Source organism: Bactrocera dorsalis, chromosome 5 (assembly GCF_023373825.1).
Source record: "Bactrocera dorsalis isolate Fly_Bdor chromosome 5, ASM2337382v1, whole genome shotgun sequence".
NCBI lineage: Eukaryota > Metazoa > Arthropoda > Insecta > Diptera > Tephritidae > Bactrocera > Bactrocera dorsalis.
In genome coordinates, this window is record NC_064307.1 from 21,642,059 (window position 1) to 21,663,081 (window position 21,023).

At 35.0% G+C, this 21,023-nt stretch overlaps 2 protein-coding genes across 16 annotated transcripts in view; one reads left to right on the top strand and one right to left on the bottom strand.

Moving 5' to 3' along the window:
- LOC105230077 (TOM1-like protein 2) overlaps positions 1–21,023 on the bottom strand; it is a 245,553-nt gene that overhangs the window by 38,785 nt on the left and 185,745 nt on the right. The gene's annotated exons all lie outside the window — the stretch shown is intronic.
- LOC105230130 (translational regulator orb2) overlaps positions 1–21,023 on the top strand; it is an 82,148-nt gene that overhangs the window by 30,311 nt on the left and 30,814 nt on the right. For 12 of the 15 annotated variants that reach the window (XM_049457587.1, XM_049457598.1, XM_049457596.1 and 9 more), the window contains one exon: positions 848–906. In XM_049457587.1, the coding sequence (XP_049313544.1) occupies positions 848–906 (59 nt within the window). Of the gene's footprint in view, positions 1–847; positions 907–15,207; positions 19,543–21,023 lie in introns of those variants that run through there. The other 3 variants (XM_049457599.1, XM_019991702.3, XM_049457600.1) reach the window with 1 other exon arrangement.

A 21,023-nucleotide genomic window follows, 5' to 3' on the forward strand; every position in this document is an offset into this window, starting at 1 on the left:
CACATAAAAGCGTAGTTTTTTTCTGGATGAAATGGCAGCTCTTGAATTTTTTCATGTTGCTCTTCGTCAGAAAATGGCCTCATCACTGAACAAAATTTAGCTCGAAAACGTCGGATTTTCTTCATGCAAATTTTCAAATTACAATACAGAAATCTAAATTTTAGACATGACTCATGACGTGTAAAAGTAACGGTATTCACAATAATATGCTAGCTAACAACTCTTTTTTTTTATTATAGTAGAATTACAGAAAAAATAGATAAAGTTCAATCGAACTATAAATTTGTAAGTTCGCCGAAAAAAATATATTTTTATTAGTACTGCTAATACTGGCTATAAATGTTCCTATCTTATCTATTATTTGCATTTATAAATGCATTTATATGGTACAAATAAGTCGTCAATAACAGATATTTTGCAAAAGAGTTGCCACCCATACAGCGTATAGCAAACGTACGTTTTGTGTGAAACTTTAGGGAATGTATTTCAAGAAGACTTTAATTTTGACATAATTTTGAATAGAATTTTGAAAACAATATATTTCAAATATTTCATAATAGCGTTGCCACCTATCGAAAAATACAAAACTGAGTAGAATCTCGCTAAATGTTTATCATAAGATATGACTTTAAGATTTTTTTAAATTTAAATGCTCTTTAATAAAAAAATGTGGGCATAGAGTTGCCATGCATTTGAAAATTATATTATAAATACTACAATAATAATAATGTAATAGTTTTTAATACTTTTTTAATTTTGCATTGCTTTTATTTATTTCTATTTCCCCTTTTATTCTCTATTCACTTATGAATGTACATTCACATTGTATTATCTTGTTCCCTTTCAGGTGGATGATGTAAACACAAGGAATAATTTTCTGCAAGGCAACTTTTTCAACCGCAAAAGGTATGTACTGCACACTTTGATTTTATAAATACGACATATGAATACTTGAATCAAAAATCACCCCAAAAAACATTTCTACCTTCTCTTACACATAACTACTGTTGCCAGAGATTTTTTTTGGTAATCCAAAGCTGCGGCTCTAATCAAATGTTGGTTGCTGTGGTTATCATTTTTAATTTTTTACTTCTTTTTAAGCGATGGTGTGGGGAATAGAAGCAGAAGTAATTAAGTAGGGCTCAATAAGAGCTACACCTTTTTTTTGTACCTTAAAATATGTATCTCAAAAAGGTAAAAAAAAGGTTAGAATTATATTACATAGATTTTCATAACACTTTATTATATGATAGAACTAATTTATATTGCAAAATATATATTTATAAAATAGTTTTTATGTTCATTTTATATATTTTTTATAACTATATATATTATTTTTGGCCTTTGGGAACACTTTTATTTGATTTGCATTTATAGTAATTTCTTTTAAACATTCTTTATAAGTGCCACAGCGGTTATGTCAGTATACAGCCTTTAAACAGCGCCCTACTTTTGCCAATTTTCTCTTGGCAAAAGAGAAAATAATCGAATTCCCATCACTTCAGCTTATTTCATCATCCGCGAGGTCATAAAAAAAAGTTTTGTATTGATATTTCGAAACAAAGTGCTGGGCTGAGTAAGCCAAACTCTTCGACACTGGTGGATTGCACAGAAGAATATTTTGGAAGCCTAAAATGTACTTAAGCAAAAAACAGATTTTTTAAATTTAGACTGCCCTTAGCCACTTAGTACGTATCAGTCGATTTTCACAAGCTTCTCTTGAATCGAATTTTTCAACATCAAAAGCATTCGTCATTGACTGGAAAAGGTGGTAATTACTTGGTTCTAGGTCTGAACAATAACGTGAATAGATAAAAATATCTAAGCCAAGCTCCCGAAGCTTCTAGTGAGGCACTTTCGATGTGTGGAGCTTGCCGTTGTGCTGATGGCACACGATTCCTCTCCTATTGGCCAAAAGCTGGCCGCTTCTGGGCGATCGCTTCCTTTAGCGGTCAAATTGTTGTTAGAACAGGTCCGAACCCTGAATAGAATTTCGGTCCATGAGATTTTTTGCGTTATCTTATGTACACTTTTACATGCAGTCGTTTTTAAATAGTTATTTTGAGGAATTTTTAGTTTCTGGGCAAATGAACCAGTTCTGGATGGTCGGGCGATGAATCGATAGAAATTTTTCGTTATTTGGAATTTTCTGGAAGGTCAGAGCGTGGAACGAAATCGCCGAAACCAAATCAATTATCATCAGAGTTCAGCAATCACAAAACAGTGTGTCTTTTTTTTAGGACGAAATCTTCTCTTTAATGCTATACAGCGTGACCCGATCACAACGCGAAATACTGAAAACTAAAGCTATCGATTGGAAAAAATGGATTTTTACATTTTTTTTTTCAATAAAACAAAAATGGTTTGGGATTTTAATGAAATTCTTTATTCCTATGAAAGTACATTCGACGCCATTATGTGAGAAACTCAATTTCATTTGCTTGGCCACCACGGGCTCGCTTGCAGAAGTCCCGACGCTGAACCCATTTTTCGATGGGTTTCAAGCATGAGTCGACCGATACTGCTGCAATTTAACGTTCGATACTTTTACGAAGTTCATCAATCGTCGCTGGCTTGTTGGCATAGACCATAGATTTGACGTGGCCCCACAGGAAATAGTCTAATGGCGTCAAATCGCACCACCGAGGCGGCCTATTGACCGGTTCAATAAATCGATTGTGACCTTCGCTGTGTAGTTTGTGGCGCCGTTAAGGCCACTGACACCGAATTTCGGTAGGGTAAATATTAATAATTTCGACTCGTTGTTGGATCGTATATCTTTCCATGATGAAATGACAAACCTCTCTGTAGAGAAATGTCAAAAGAGCGGAAAAAATATGGCGTCGTTTGTTGTCTCTATCGGTTTACCTTTGTAGAGCTCTATTGAGAAACCCTATATATAGAAAGGTAACCACCATGCAAAATTAAAATTCTGCTCGCGCATTAAACATTTCAATATTGTACGAATAAAAACGAATTTATAATTGTTCGTTTTCGTTATGAAAAATATTTGTTTACATTTCCTTGATAAGGCCTACATGCATTAGTGGTACTGATTGATCATTCATAATTTGGCTTGTATAAAATATTGTCTATTTGTGCACATATATGTATAATATATATATATATATATATATATATATATTGTATATATTTGTGTATATGTATATTTACATATATGAATGTACTTATATGTTTCTATTGTCATAAGAGTTTAGCGCCAATTTATGATACAGTCATAATACCATTTGTATGTACAAGTATACATAGCAATACATACATACATATGTATAAATCTACCCACATTTTATTACTCAGATAGTGTTAAAGTAGCAGTCTCGAGCGTATGCAAGCAGCTTTATTCCCTTTTTGTTGTTGTTGATTTTTTTTTGCTTTTGTTATTGTTCCAGCTCCTTAGCTGGTGTTGATGGCATTTTTGCCTCTTTTGTCACTTTACATATGCGCTTTATTGTTAATTCCGCCAGCCTACCACCTCCTACCATTTGGGTGGTCGGTGGGTTGGTTGGTCTGTACATACAAGTATGTAACGATTGCCAACGAATTTATGAATGAACATAGAATAGACTCCCTGAAGTATTGTTCTATTTCGCTGTGGTTGAGAACACCAAAAGTGTTTTTTTCACTCATTTGTCTTGCCGACTGACGGAGTTGGTAGCAGCAGACAGACAGAAAGTAAAGTAAGCTGGTTGGTGTTTGTTTTGTTTGACGTCAAGGGATTGAAGTGACGACTGAAGTAGCTGCCTGCCGCTGTTTGTCTTCGAGCAAGTGCAATGCATTGCTTTGCATTCATAGACGCATTCCCATGCAATCGCTGGCGAGCTTCTGCGCAGACTCGTATTCTACTGTACTTAGCTCTCTATATATACATACTATATATACATATATTTGTATGTACTTGCATGTGTGCAAAATGCATTTTCAGCTCAAGTCAAAGTCAAAGCGAGACACAGGTGAAACGCTTTCAATTATGTGCCACGCTATATTGACTGCAGTGCATGACTTTAGCTTGAGACAGCAGGCTTTTTAATAACCGCTGCAGTCTTTTCTTTTTCCAAGCTTTGTTTTATATACGAGTATATAGTTTTTTATTTTTATACCCTGAACTGGGCATGCTAAGTTTGCCAGGAAGTTTGGAACATCCAGAAGGAAACGTCGGAGTTTATAAAGTATACATATGTATATAAGATCACCGTAACGAGCTGAATTGACTAAATCAGTCTGTCTATATATATGCGCCTGAAATTTTGTGCACGTCCTTTTCTCTTCAATGAGCTACTCATACGTCTGAACCGCCGATATTGAACCATTATACCATATAGCTATCATACAAAGCGATCTATCAAAATCAAGTATTTATATGAACAACTTTTATATTTGATGAGACATCAACACGAAGTTTGTCGTAGATTATTATCTCAGGCAATGCTACAATATGCGAACAAATCGTTCATATCGGCCCATTATACCATATAGCTATCATACAAAGCGATCTATCAAAATCAAGTATTTATATGAACAACTTTTATATTTGATGAGACATCAACACGAAGTTTGTCGTAGATTATTATCCAAGACAATGCCACAATCTCCAAACAAATAGTTTAGATCGGCTCACTATAACATATATGTAGCTGCCATACAAATTCAAATTTGTGTATGGAAAATTTTGTTTTTGGTGGGGTATAGCTTCCGTGCAGCCAAAGCTAACATTTTTTTTTGTCTTTGTTTACCTTTTCACCCTTTTTAACGGTACTGTGCGCGCGCGCTACACTTTACACACTCAAGTACCTATCCATTCTTGCTGCACACGGGCAGGCAAGTCGTGCGCTTGAATTGCAATTGCAACGCTGTTGCCATTAAGTGGATCTCACAACTGCATTTGCATACAAATTTATGTCTGTGCATGCAGCGAGGCATAAGATATAGACACCACACACATTTATACACATACATACTCCTAAAGTATATACAATTAAGCATCTCAGCGTTGCTTGCCGACGGCTTGTCACTTTGCACCGAAAAACTAACAACAATCTACATTGTTAATGACTTTGACTGCCGCGCTGCTGTTATCAAGTGTCTCTGCGCTGGCAGCACCGTCTATGTGTCTACTTAATTTAGCTTTAGCCGTGTCTAGGCTATAGCCTGCCTACCCTTTGTTGCCATCCCGCGCCGCTGCACAGTGTTTGCGCTTGCCCCTGCCCGTCCATCGCACCGTCAGCCCCACTATTACTTTAGTAGTTACTACTTATTTGCTGGTGTTGTCGTTGCCATCACTGCAAACCACTTTGTTGTTGTATTTTTTTCTCGTTTTTTGTTTGTATTGGTTTTGTTAGTGCATTACTCCCAACTCTTTCGTCGTCGGCGTGTGGAACAAAAAGTCTACTTTCTTGCACCTTTTCATTTTAAAAATTAAAAAGCGTCTGGGTATGGCTTGTTGTTTTATGCCTACGCTCGAACCCCTGAGTCTCGTTGACGCGTGTCTCTTTTGCACAAACTTCGCTCGCCAATACCGCTATTGAATGCTTCTACATTTGTGTTGTTGTTCGAAAAACTTCACTTATTTGCGCTGCTGTAGACCTATTCTGTCTTGGTATTTGCATATTCTAGCCCATAACCGCCCCTGCGCCTAAACGTATGCTTACTTTTGTTCATGCTTTTTTCATATTTATGTGTTTCTTCTGTACTTTTTTATATGTCTTTATACTTTTTTTGTATTTCTTTACACTTTTTGTATTTTTTAATTTTTTTCTTTTATTTATATAGTTTTTGTTTTTTTTTTCAGTTGTAGTTTGTTTCATTTCTTCCTTTTTTAACCTTTATGTGCAAGTTTTGTTTGTGGCGCTCTGTGTCTGCTGCATTTCTATACATTGCAACCGTGCAGTTCGACATGTGTTCAAATTACTTCTAGACATACACAAATATATCTGCATATGTAGTTGTAAAGTCACTAAATTGCACTAGCTCTTTTTTTTGCTAACATAATTTACACACACATATGCGCTTGTCAGTTGTTTACGCTCCATCGTTGTTGTTGCAGCCTTTGTAAAAGGAAACATATGCGGAAGAAGTGCTCATAGCGAGTTCGAGAGGTTATTGATTCCTGAATAAATTACATATATGCCACATATCTATACATAAATGTATATATTAATGCATTTTCTCAAACAGGGTGGTTGGGTTAGTTTTTAACATTTTGTGAATGTCTTTTTGAAAAAATTCAGCTTTATCGACGTTCGAACAAGAACGCATTTCATACCCAAAATATCCATCAAAATATATTCAAAACACCATATTGTTCATTTTTTTTAATATTTTATTCGGTTGAAGAGGTCCCAGGTCGTCCAGAACGAGGCATCTCTTCAACGATCTCTCCACCGTCTTTAAAGGCTTTGTACCACTCTCAGTCTTATGTTTTTGATAAAACTAAATCACCGTAAGCCTTTTTCAACATTCGCAACGCACTACTGGTGTGTACCGACTTATTCGACAGGTTTTATTATGTCAAAAAGGACGAAGGCGTTAGATTCGTTTAAATCCCTCAAACAAGACTAACATTGACAACTTATCCCCATAAGATGTGTGTTCAAAAAGTATCGCGAATTTTGTGTTTTTTTCAAAAATTATTTATTTATTCATGAATATCTATTTTGTCCCCTTCAAAGTAATCCCCATGAGATATTATACACTTGTGCCAACGGTTTTTCCAATCTTCGAAGCACTTCAAAAAATCATTTTTTTTTATCTTCTTCAGCTCCTCCTTCGATGCCGTCTTTATCTCGTCAAGAGAAGCGTAACGTCGTCCTTTCATGGGCCTCTTCAGTTTAGGGAACAAAAAAAAGTCACAGGGGGCCAGATCTGGGGAATGCGGTGGCTGTGGCATCATTAGTGTGTTGTTTATGGCCAAAAAGTCGCGCACAAGCAACGATGTGTGAGCAGGGCCGTTATCGTGGTGTAAAAGCCAATTTTTGTTCTTCCACAAATCCGGGCGTTTCTGGCGGAATGCTTCGGGTAAATTGCGCATAACTTGCAGATAATATTCCTTATTGACCGTTCTTCCCTGTGGCAAGCACTCATGATGCACCACGCCCCTGCAATCGAAGAAAACTGTCATTTACGATTCGCGATACTTTTTGAACACATCTCGTATTCTGAGAATAAAGAAAAGCGAGTTTTTTTCTTTCAGGATTTATGAAGCATATACTCGTACCATCTGATCAAATTTGACTGATTAGGATGACAAGTATCTCTCTTCCGCCTTTTTGCTCTTTATTCAAAGCTTTATAAAAAGTGTTATAGTCATAGGATTTGGTTCAAATATGCGCCGTTTCGTTCGATAATCTGTTTCCTGTTTCTTCTAGACGGCAACTTCGTAACACTCTCCTCGTAGAAGCCTGTCCTTATTTTCGAAGAACTCGAACAGCCACTTTTCACAAGCCTCTTTTGGGTTCAACTTTACACCAACAAGGGCGTTCATCAACGAAGTGTGTGGTCTGGCGTTGTCCTGGTGGAACACTACACCCTTCCTGTTGACCAATTCTGGACGCTTCTGGTCGATCGCCTGCTTCAAGCGGTCCAGTTGTTCGCAGTAGATGGTAGAATTAAGCGTCTGGCCATATGGGAGCAGCTCATAGTGGATGATTCCCTTCCAATCCCACCAAACACACAGCAAAACTTTCCTGGCTGTCAATCCCGACTTGGCCACTGTTTGGGACGATTCACCGGCCTTCGACCACGACCGTTTTCGCATGATATTGTCGTATGTGATCCATTTTTCATCGCCAATCACAATCCGCTTCAAAAATGGGTCGAGTTTGTTCCGTTTCAGCAGCATATCGCAGGCGTTGATTCGGTCCAGAAGGTTTTTTGCATCAAATCATGCGGCACCCAAACATCAAGCTTTTTTGTGTATCCAGCCTTCTGCAGATGGTTTAAAATGGTTTAATGACTAACTCCTATCTTCTGGGCGATGTCATGAGATGCCATTATTACATCTACCCTAACCTTACCGAATTAAATTACTCACCACTACTACTTGTGTTAATCAGCGCTTGCTAAACTCATGGGAGCTCCATAGATTTAAGGCTAGAGAGCAAGAGAACAACGAAGTACCGACTAATTGTTTCAAATTAAATTTTCAATTTTCAAAGTTATAAAATCAGACAAATGCTGCACCCTTTAAGTGAATTCAAGTTGCAACATGCCACATCTCTGCAGTACATGTATGTATACAAAGTAATATAGTAAGTAATGGCTGGAACTCCCGTGTATTTATCTGCAGTTTTATACTTTATATGCCGAAGTCTTTTTTAAGTTTGCTTGCATCTAAAAGCATGCAATTAAAATTTCATATAGACGCAGACAGCTTGACTGCAGACGAGCGTTCCTGTTCAATGGCTAAATGCATGAAAAGACTGCTGCTTCCACATACAACAAACATAAAACACACACACATACATGCAAATGCATAGAAGTGTGAATGAAACATCAACTCTCAATAGCTTCAAGTCAGTGAGTATTTGCATACCCTATCCTGGTGTGCACACATACCTACGCACCTACAGGTATGCTATGTTCACTTGTGAGCGCAGTGAAGTGCTGTTCGAACGCCTAAAAGCATGCTTTCAATACTCCAGTTGCGCACGCTAAATTGAATAAAAACTTTTATATATTGTAGCTTGATAATTTTATGCCAACTTTTGTGGCTGCTTTCGAAATATATGAATTTTATATTTTCTTGTAAATCTTATTAAATGTCTTCTTTCATTTTAATTATTAGAAAAATATTAAAATTTATTAGAAAGAATTGTTAAATTTATTTTGCTCCCTTTCTAAAATTTATCAAAATTCAAAAATCCTTTTTTTCACACTTCATTTTCTTTTTACCAACTTCTGCCCAATTCTTCTTCTCTTTTTTTAACGCCTGTTCCTTATTTGTTTTTAATCAGCTTACGAAGAGTCTCTCTACCTTCCAGATCTAACCCCAGCTACCCAAAATTAATGCAATTTATTTAAGCTCTCGCATGAAATTTTCTTGTAGTTCGCTTCTAGCGTCTTCATGACGTGAAATAAGCAAATTGTTGGCGACAAAAATGTAAAAGAAGCAAAGCGTTTAGATTGAATTATCTTTTTTTACAAGGCGATGCCATTTAACTACTCGTGGGGGGTGGAAGGGACGGCAATCTGAACATTAATTGACTGGAAAATTGAAAATCTGTCGGCGTTGATTAATTTAAATGACGTTTAGATGGAGTAGCGTTGAGCTTTAAAATTCAAAATAAAGCTTTGTAGCAAATATTTCTCTTTATAAAAAAAAGTATAAGACAAAATTTAAATATTTTGTTACTGAAATAATAGAGATGCAAGTGGATGAACACATTTAAGTCTTCTATTCCACGACTGGCCTAATCTGATCTATATGTCTCAGTTTTATCATGATTGAGGCTACCGCTTTGCTGACCACTTTCCAGTTCTCGGTGGACTAACATATGCGGATCGTCAAATTTTCCATCATGCAACTACCACCGAGTATAGTTTTAAGTTTTTCCCTTGTACTTAAAAAGCGAAGACAAAAAAAAGAATACATGCTCAGATTCTTCAAAGCACTCTGAACACGTCGGATAATTCGGACTATTGTCGTGCATGTAGCTTCTAAAGCATCTATGTCCACTTAGTTCGGTATCACTATGCGGGTCCATCGTCTTTTCAGTGAGGTTTGCCATCGCGGCTGCCGTATTGTTAGGATTTTGACTCTCTCTTCTCTTTTGGCTCCTGTAGACGGCTCTGATAACTTTTATATCCGCTCGTATTCGTTTCTCTGGATGCTAATGGGGATTATACTTTTATTCGTTTTACCTGCCGCGTAGTGTATTCTAGGTAATCCTTATATTAAGCCTTGAGTCTAATATTACTACCAGATACTTTAGTTGTGGCTGTGAATGAATCTCACACTCGCCTATGATGATAGATATACTTTCCTCCACTTTTTTGGTATTTTTTAGCCAGTTCTAGACTTATTGAGGAGAACCATTGGCACATATCCTTTTAAACACTCTTGCATTTACTTGGGACCTCATCTAGGTATTTAGCCACTGCTACCACTACGCAAATAGTTTAACGGTTTTTGGTTGGTGTCTCCTTAGTTCCATAGAAGGGCGCGGTACTCCAATCAAAATAGAGTACCTATTGGCGCTCTCTTCCCTTTCGTATAACATTTGCCTGAATATTTTCAATTACCACAGCCCTTACTTTTTTAATACTTTCATCAGTTGAAGAGGTCGAAGGTCGAACGTCTTCAAAATCGATTTTGAAAAGTAGACATAATGCCATTAAGATGCAAAGCTTATCTACCTTGTCGTTGAAACGTATTTGAAATCATCCTACATGTAGGCAACGCTCTATTAACTGTAGTTCTTGTTAATAAATTTCCTGCCTTTGGTCTGAATTTGGGTGGTACATATACATATTAGATGTATTAAAATTACGGTGTCTATTAAGATTATAATTGATAATAATAATTTATAAACAATTAAAAAATATTTCGTAATTACATTTTTTTATATAATTATCTTTTTTTTCAAAGATGTATTTATTTAAGATTATTTAAAAAATAATTAAAAATATTTTGTAATTACAGATATAGGAAATTTTTTTATATAAAAATCTTTTTTTTTTCAAAGTTGAATTTATTTAAGATTGTTATTATTTTTACATTTTAAAAATTTGATTATTAAAAAAAAGTACGCAATAATCTAGATCATAAGCCACAGCTGCCAACATTTGGTGCAAAGAAGCCGCCAACACAATTGAAACATTTTTTAAGAACCCTCCTTCCGCTCAACGTTGCAAGTGCAAAACAAAAAAGTAATATTAAAAAAAAATATTTTTGATATTTTCATATTTTTTAAATAATTATACGTAATTTTAAGAAAAAAAACCTTATTGAATTGAGCTTTGCAATTTATTAATCGAATGCATCGACCTCGTTGCAATCGATATTTAAAGTTTGGGCGTTACTAATCTGTTATTCTGGGCTGTTTCCTACATACATATATATTTTTTTGTAAAACTCACACGTGCTATACGTTTAACGTTTATGAAACACGCAATAATTCCTACTTATTGACAATGTTGTGTAGTCAAACAAAAATATTACACTTTTCGTGAAGAAACAATTCGAAAAAACAGAGTTTTGCGGTGGAGGTAATCACAAATAAACAAATATTGTGCAAATAACAGTGTTTACAGTAAAATATAACGGCATTAATAAACATTTGTAAGCTGAAAATAACAACAAGTGCTTTTGAACGCTAAAACTGCACAAAAATCTACAGCAACATGTTGCGCAACAAATTGCGACAACATTACTCGCCAAATCGGTACCCAATAAATGAACTACTTGTCTACTAACTGTAAATGTTAAAAAACAACATAATTCGCTTTCGTCAAATACACACAGTTCATAATAACACCACAAATGTGCCATTGCAAGGATATATTGGACTTCGTGTAGGGATTAAAGTGCCTCTGCTGCTGCTCCGCCACAGCTTGCTCAACTTGCGCAATCCGTTAGCCGCACCAAGGAGCTCCACACAACATGCTGTTTAGTCTATGAATATTTTATGCGCGGCATTTCTATTTGTATGTATTTGTTAAATGTCCATTTGTAAATACATGTTAACATGCCAATAGCTTTGTGTGTGTATATGTTGCTCTTGTTGTACTCTTGTAGTCAATTCGCCAGCAACAAATCACAACAAAGCCAATATTTGATGAAATATTAAATGTAAGTGTTGGGTGGACAATAAATTAGTCGCCTAGCACACTCATGAATGCCAATAACAGTCAATCAATTTGTACTACAACAATAACTACAAGCAATATGTTAGTATATGCATACTAAGGTGTTCGTTGTTGCTCAAGTTGATATTTTTTTGCCCTGAAGTTTAAGTTTTTGCACTTAAAAAGAAGCGTACATCGTGAAGAAGCATTTTATTTTCAATTTAAGCCGTGCCTCGGTGATTTTGCGTTTCCTCATATATAGTATTCAACATGGTTTTCTTTTGTAAATTTTGTATTAAAGAAGTAGGTCTACAACTTTGAAAATATGAGGCTTCGGTACGAAATTTTCCGCTCTAAAAAAAAGGTCTTAATAATTTTTTTCATAAAACCACTCCTTTAAAAGTTATACGGAGTTAAAGTTATGTATCAAATGTACTGAGCATTCATACTTGCCTTTAAATTCTGTGTTGCTCATACGACATGGTGGACTAATGAATGAATGCACAGTCAGTTGATGTATAACTTTAACTGCGCATAACTTTTAAAGGAATGTTTTAATGAAAAAAATTATTAAGACTTCTTTTGTAGAGCGGAAAATTTTGTTTCTAAATATCATATTAACAAATTTGTAGGTTAATTTGTTTGGGAGATAAATTATTAAAATCCATAAAATTAATGCAAAAACTAAAAAAGTCTCATGCAAAATGATTTACGCGCGATTTAAATTTAAAATTAGGAACCTGTTTACATTATATAGCGCAAAAACTGCAACTTCAGTTGGTTTTTGCAAACGAAAATCAATTTGGTAAACAACGGACACCCTAATACATACATACATGTCTACATATGTATAATATAAAATGTTATAAATGTTAAATGAAGGAACTGCGAACGCCCAGTGTAACACATATGTAATGCTTAATGCTTTGAAATTGTATAATATTAACAATAACAACAACAACATTACAAAAGCAGTCAGTAAAATATCAATATATAAACGATATGTAAAGAAAGAGAGGGAGAGAGCGAGAGCGAGCGTTAGGAATGTCAATTTCCTGTCAAATTATCATCTTGAAATGCATAAATTTTTTTGTTATTGTATCGCCGTTGCTCAAATCCTTCTATTGAGTGGCAGCAACCACCTCCATCGTTGCATATTTGTAACGCTGGGCGGAAGCGGGTTAATATCGAAAATGTATTATTGTATCATGTTTTTCGATTAATGCTTAAGTAGATTTGCTATATTTTATGTAGAATGCAATTCAAGCGAGTATACTAATAAGTGTGTGATTGAGGCATGAATTGAAAGATTGAATAATGAAGATTATTTTCCAAAGTTTTAAGTTATGTTTCTTAATTATAAATTAATGAAACCTTTGGACACCTTTGCACCGCTTGCACTTTCAGTGATTGAAAAGGTATTTTGGTGTGATTGTGATTTTATTAGATCGGTCAGTTAAAGCTCATGGTACGAATCCCCGAAACCTTTTTAATGAAGAAAATTTCTGAAGTCAAACGTATCATGAGACCAAAAAGTAAGGAAAATGTTACTCTATAATCCCCATGATTTTTTCGATGGACACTATATGAGTTTAGTAAAAAATCCATTAAGGTTTAATTTAGCATAATTAACACGATCCGATTTAGAGGAAATATTCGGCGTTTTGTTCCATAACTTCTTGTAATTTTGAATCCAATTTTAAATCTCAAAAGCACAGAGGATCAAATCAATGCCAGGCGTTTTCAGTACCTATTGACAGTGTGGAATGAACTAACCACCTTGGTAGGGTTGGAGGCCCATCTAAAACCTCTGCCGTACTTGGTGTCCGACACCCGTTTGCAATGCAACTCATTCTACTGACAAAGTGTCAGTTCTTCCCGCATTCAAGTTTTAACCACAACCACCACGATACTACCCGGGGGCCAGTCCACATGAGTTCGAGCGAACTCCAAGGGCTCCTGCTGCCTGTGTATTCATAAGTCACTCGACTGTTATTACTACTGTCCCAACGGTCTTGCTACCTAAACTTGACCCTACTAACTCCACATTATGGTTATTTGTGGTTTCTCGTTGTTCTGATGGAATACAATTCCTCTCCTATGGGCCACAGTTTGCGCCTTCTCGATGACCGTTTTCTTCAGACGGCTCAATACAGGTCCGAATTAAGAATTTGGCTGTAGAGTATCCGATCGTGGTAAATGATTTCCTGTCATTCTCACCAAAAACAAAAGCAAAGCCTTTCTGACCATTAATCTTGAATGGCTACCGTCTGCGTGGGCTGGCCATGTAAGTATTTTCATCGAGAGAAAGGAGTCATGTGTAGAAGTTCACACAAGCGACGAAAGCTCTCTGAGCGCATTCAGCCTGAGCTAATGATCAAAAACGATTATTTTATATATGGTTCAAGCAGTATCCAAGTATCATTTGGGTAGCCAAAAACCATCCGTTTGAAGGCGAGTCAAAGTGAGAAGGGGCTTGGGACTCGCCACCTAGAAAATACCCCTCAATAAAAGGAAGAAAGTACTAATTTCTTCAGAAATCGATCGATTCAGCGGCGATTCGCAGATGCAAATTCTGTAGTTGAATGTCATGTATCGGAAACTCACCTTCATACATCACGAATCGATATCCAAGAAGTTATGTCAGCCTTAATGCTAACGTAAGGACCTCAAAAGAGTAATATCGTGATTACACCACCTAGTTTTTTCCACAACCATTCTGTTGAAACCGAAAGGCAGGCGAATCCTGTTGCGAGGAAAGAACTCACTAAACGCAGCAGGACTTTAGACCTTGCGACTGCGAACCTGTTAGCAGGTAACCAACGCTCGCAAAGGTCATGTGACGTCTTTTTTTTGCACGATCCTTAGCTAGACCTATACTAGTCTTATCATGAAGTAGCTCATTGCCATTTATAGTGTAGCTGGTTAGTCCTTAACCGCGAAAGCGGTGTCTACCCAATAAAGAGGAAGTAGAAGTAGTCCTAACTCGAGAAGATGGTGAGTACCAGCCGAGGGTGGTCATTTGCACTAGAAATTATGGTATTACTCTGTGCCTTCAAGGACGTATGTATCGGAAATAATAAATTCAAACTTTGGTTATGTTGAAATATATCTTCTTAAATAGTTTCTTTCAACTTTATAATTCATATATAATACTTATTAGATTCCTCCTTGAATTGCGTTTTTTTAGTAAGCTAGCCAGCCTATTTTTATCAATATAAAAATGAAATAGTAATGAATTTCGAAAGTAGTTCACCTCACAAATTATCACCACTACCTCAACCAAAACACCACCACCACCACACCACATAACCAGTACCAGTACATAACAAGCATTTGTTGCAACTTTTACATTTTATCAACCAAATTCATTGCTACATCGTCTCACATCTCTATCCTCCGCAGTGGACTGCCCAACAAGCAACAGCTATCACCGAATCATCCCTGTCCGCCACACGATGGCAACAGTCCTACCTCGCCCGGAGGCGGCGGCGGTGGCGGCGGCTCACCTTATAACGGATCGCAAGCTGGCGGCAGCGGTGGCATTTCGCCAAATTCCAATGCGGGCATTTCACCTAACAAATACCGACGCAGCATATCATTCCCGACTAAGGGCGGCACCTCGCCCACACCCGGCTACTCGTTGGACATGAATGCCGCACAGTCACACATACCCACACTGTCGGTGGGCAATAGCGGCAGTCAGAGCGCTGGCGCTACCGGTGGCGGTGATGCGCCCTACCTAGGCGCCGGCTTCACACCTGACCGCCTGGTCGGCAATGGACTAGACATGCGTCCAATCGATCACTGTTTAAATGATATAATGCGCAATATGGGCGCTGTGGGTGCCGGCGGTGATAATAATGTGGCCGCCGCTGCTGTGCTAGCCGAACGCATGCGCAATCAGAAGTTAAGCGAACATCACCTGAGCGAGGCCGACGCTGTGGCCATTGCAAGCGGCAACGGTGCTGGCGCCTACTTGGATGGCAATATGAAATTGAATTCACCATCGCGCGCGTCACCACACTCGCAAGGCTCCGAACATACGGCACGCTATTCACGTAAAGTTTTCGTTGGCGGTTTGCCGCCCGATATCGATGAGGATGAGATCACCACATCGTTTCGACGTTTCGGACCGTTGGTCGTCGATTGGCCACATAAGGCCGAGTCAAAGTCGTATTTCCCGCCCAAGGGTTACGCATTTCTGCTCTTCCAGGATGAGAATAGTGTACAGCAGCTGATCGATTCGTGCATTACCGACGATGACAAGCTCTACCTGTGCGTTTCCTCGCCAACCATCAAAGACAAACCGGTACAGATACGACCTTGGCGCCTAGCCGATGCCGACTATGTGCTCGACGCCACCATGTCATTGGATCCGCGTAAAACCGTCTTTGTCGGCGGTGTACCGCGTCCCTTGAAGGCGTTCGAATTGGCCATGATCATGGATCGTCTGTATGGTGGTGTTTGCTATGCTGGCATCGACACAGATCCGGAGTTGAAATATCCGAAAGGTGCTGGGCGTGTTGCATTCGCCAATCAACAAAGTTATATTGCCGCCATATCGGCGCGTTTCGTGCAATTGCAACATGGCGATATCGATAAGCGTGTCGAGGTGAAACCGTACGTGCTGGACGATCAGATGTGTGACGAGTGCGAGGGTCAACGTTGTGGCGGCAAATTTGCACCGTTCTTCTGCGCCAACGTCACGTGTCTACAATACTATTGCGAGAATTGCTGGGGTGTCATACATGCACGCCCCGGCCGTGAATATCATAAACCTCTAGTCAAAGAAGGCGCCGATCGGCCGAGGGCGGTGCCGTTCCGCTGGTGTTAACGGCGGCGCTAATAAGGCCAGCGAACAGCCGAGCGAAAGCTATCGACGGCTGATGGCGGATGCGCGTCGCTTCAAGACGCGCGGCAAATGGAATGGCAAGGAGGAGTGGCGCGGCGGTCGGAGTAAAACGTTCGACGGATATCAGCAGTTAGGTGAAGTATGGAGTATATGAAGCAAAGCGTTTGAAAATTAAAGAAATTGCAGCAGCACGAAGACACATAAGGCTTGTGGTGAAGCTTTGATCGCAGAAAGAGAGCGAGAGAGAGAGAGAGCAAAGGAGTAAGCGAAAGCAAGCAGGATTTCAATGCACTTGTAATATTTTCTATAAACCCAGCAACAAATTGCATGCATTAAAATTTCTTACTTAAAAAATACACACACACCTACATACATTGAAATGAACACACACATACAATTACAAAAACGCAAAAACAGAAACTTGTATGCGTAGCAGTTATCAAAAATCAAGCGAAAAACTCTTAGAAAAATGCGAAAACGGTTTGAAAACTAACTGGTTTAAGAAATTTTATCATTACTAAAGCATTAATGTAGGCAATGTGAGCAGGAAATTTTAGAAACATTTTTATTACAAAAAACCCTACTTACATATGCATACAACTAAAACAGTTATACGACTTATGACAGGTTGATACGCCGGAAAATTTGTATGTAAAAAAGTTATTAGGCCTAAAAACGGCGCGTAAAAGCTCGAAAAAGCTCGTATAAAACCGTAGCATATGCTGTAGCGCTAAGAAAAATAATACTTATAACGTTTTATAGCGTTTTCTTACTTACCATAATTACAATAACTACTACTGATTGCTCCCAAAAAATTATTATGAACCTAAGACACTAGATTATACCAAGTAAACCAAAAATGTATGCGAAAAATACCGAAAAACGCTCACACGCATACATATTAACCTACAGTTTCGTGTTGCTAGAATAGCTAATACTATAAAAAAGGCATTTTTCCAAAACGTTTAAAAATCGTAGACACAGCAAGCAAGTATTCGATAGACAAGTTTCTACAGCTACAGTTCGTACATTTTATTATGCTATAAATGAAATATATACATATGTATGTGGGTAGTTGGCGTATGCCACGCCCACACATAAAGGAAGTAAGAAAATACACATACAGATACACACACACGCATATAGTATATACACAAACAGATTGACAGCACGACTGACAGGCGCATAGCAGCGAACGCGTTCAGTTTCAATTGAGTTTTATGTCAGTTTATGGCAATGCTTTCAGCATGCGAATAACGGTATAGCATATATAAAACCTACAAATGCTTTAGTGCATACTTTCAGGCGCTTGTAACATTGTATGAATTGTGTAATGCGGTTTTAATAAAATTTGCATAATTTTTTTGAGTAATTTTTTAATAATTTTTAGTAATTTTTAGTAATTTTTAATAACTTTTAGTAATTTCTAATAATTTTTTGTTAAAATTTTAATAAATTTTGAATAATTTTTTGAGTAGTTTTTAATAACTTTTAGTAAATTTTTAATAATTTTTGTTAAATAAACCGTTTTTATTAATTTTTGTAAAACACGCATATTAATTGCTATATGTGGAGCTTCTTCTTTCGCATTGTCGAAAATTTGTTAGTAAACAAATAATGGTTTCAAAAACCAGCGCAGTATTTTTTGTTGTACTTTTAAACATACATATAATCATACTAACTATATAACTAATATTAGTTGAACTTTTTTTATTATTTTTTATTATTTTTTTTTTGCTATGCTAACCACAAAAACAAATACCTTGCATATCGTTATGTTCAAATGCTATGTAAATTAATGTAATTTAATTTAGTTTTAATTTTTAACATAAACATTTGTAATGTTTTTTTATGATTTAATTGTGCAAACATCAAACGCGTGTATGAAAAATTAACAAAAAAAAATTATTATTTAAAAAAAAATATAATTAACTAGTGCACTTTGTACTAAAAATGCAATGGCGTTGAAAGGAAAGCCAAGCGCTAATTATTCTTTATTTGTAATTAGTAAATATTTGTAGTGATAATGAATCCTCGCAGTTAGAGAAACCTCGTAGTGTGTAGAGAAGCCAATTGAATGCCAAAAACACAAAAAAAAATCAAAAAAAGAGCAATGTTCATAATTTAGAGGCACTCCAGCGCAAAATGCTTTATGAAGTAAATGTGAGTTTGTAAAAGGCATAAAAATAGAAAAAAATGTAATTTTTTTATGAGACGACAAATATATTAATAAAAATTTTGTTTGACAAAAAAATATTGAACCAAAATTTAAACCAACGGAAATTTTTTTATAAAAAAAATGTTTTTTATGTTTAAGGCAAAAAAGCTGATAAAGGAACATTTTTTTTAATGAAATACCACAGTTGACAAAAAATTATTATATGAAAAAATAATTTTTGAAAATTAAAAAAAATATTGAACCACTTATCAAAATATTCAACCAAAATATGTATTTAAAAATTATTTTTTCTTAAAAAAAATACTTAAAAATTTCTTCTCCCTACTTTTTGAATCAAACTTAAATTGTATGCAAACCGAAAAAATCATTTCGTACCAAAAATCAGTTATACTAATACTTTAAATGCCTTTATGGGCTCTAAACTGTCATTAAAATATTCATAATAATCAATTGCCACAAGTTTAGCTCATAATTTGCTTCATTTAGCATTGCCAGCTGTTGAGCGATCATCTGCGCATGATCAAGTTAATTTCAAATACCTCAGCAATACATTTTTCCTAGCCAGAAAAATGCATCATACCACCAAAATAGTGCAATTAATTGGTAGACAAATATCCTTTGTCACTTTTTACCTATTAAACATTTTATAATAAAAATATTTTAGTTTAGTAAAATACGCGTGGTGGAATTTTATGATAATTTTTAATACTTTTTTTAATTAAGAGTTTCTTAAGTATTGCATTTTCTATTATTTTACAATTTTTTAATATTTAATTCATTTTTATAATTTTTTTTATGAATTCTTATTTTTTTTTAATTAATTTTTTTTTAATTTTTTTTTTAATTTTTAATTTTTTTTAATAAATTTTGTAATATTTTTTTCTCTAATATTTAACATTTTTTTAAATATTTTATAAATTTTTATAATTTTTTTATGGGTTTTAATTTTTTTAATTCAATTTTTATGTAAAGATTTTTTATATAAGTTTTTATTATGTTTTATTAATTTTATAACAGTTCAAAATTTGTTCCTTAATTTTTATTTTAATATTTTTTTTAATTTTTATTATATTTTTTTTTAGTTCTTTGGAATATTTCTTTTTTATTGTAATAAATATGAATTTAGCAGTTTTCAATTTTCTTATTACTTTTTATAATATTTTTATTTTATTTAATTTTTTTTAATTTTTATTTATTTTTTTTTTAATTTTTTATTAAATTTATGACGACTGTTTTTATATAATTTTTCAATTTTGTAAAAATAAATATGAGGTTAAATTTTTTAAATTAATTTTTACAAATATGTTTAGTTTTAACTTTTTATTAATTTTATATTCCATTTTTTATATTATTTATTTTGCAGTTTTTGTATTTAACTTTTTTTACCACATTTCAGTTTTTTTTTCTAATATTATTTTAAACCTTTTTCGTATAGCTTTAGTTTTTTGTGATTTTTTTTTTAATTTATGTATTTTTTCTAATCCAATAATTATTTTTAATCCTTTTTCAATTTTTTACTTTTCTTTCTAATACTTTTTTTAATTTTAATTTTTTTTAAGATTATTCTTAATTTTTAAATAAGTTTTTTATTATTAAATTTTTTTTCATATTAATCATATTTTTTTTTTCTAATTTTTTTTTAATATTAATTTAATTTTTTTATTTTTTTTTTATTTTAAATTTTTTTTTATTATTTTTTTTTTAACTGTAAATCCCACATTTCTCCTCTACCACTAACTGTTAGACCAGCCTTTTATCCTTAATAACACCATCTGTGCTTTAATTTTTTGAATCTTCCCACTTTTTGTCCTAATTTTTTCACTAATTTAGTACCTATTTCTTTTTTTCATACATTTTATAAATAATTGTGTTTCTTAGTTTTATATGCATTTTATACTTATTTCTACTGCTTTATCATACTGAATTTGTTACATTTGTATTTGGAAATTTTGCTATTATTTTTTTTTAATAAATTTTATAAACAATAGCTTCTTGTTACTCCAATAGTAATGCTCCACATACACACACACATATGTGCAATAATTTTAACATTTTTTATTAATAGCTTATATAGATTTCTTGTTCTGATTAACCGGTATTTACTACTTTTACATCACTGCAACACTTTTTTTTTTCTTCTTTTCCAAAAATTGTTGTTTATTTGTGAAGAGTTTGGGCTATATGTTG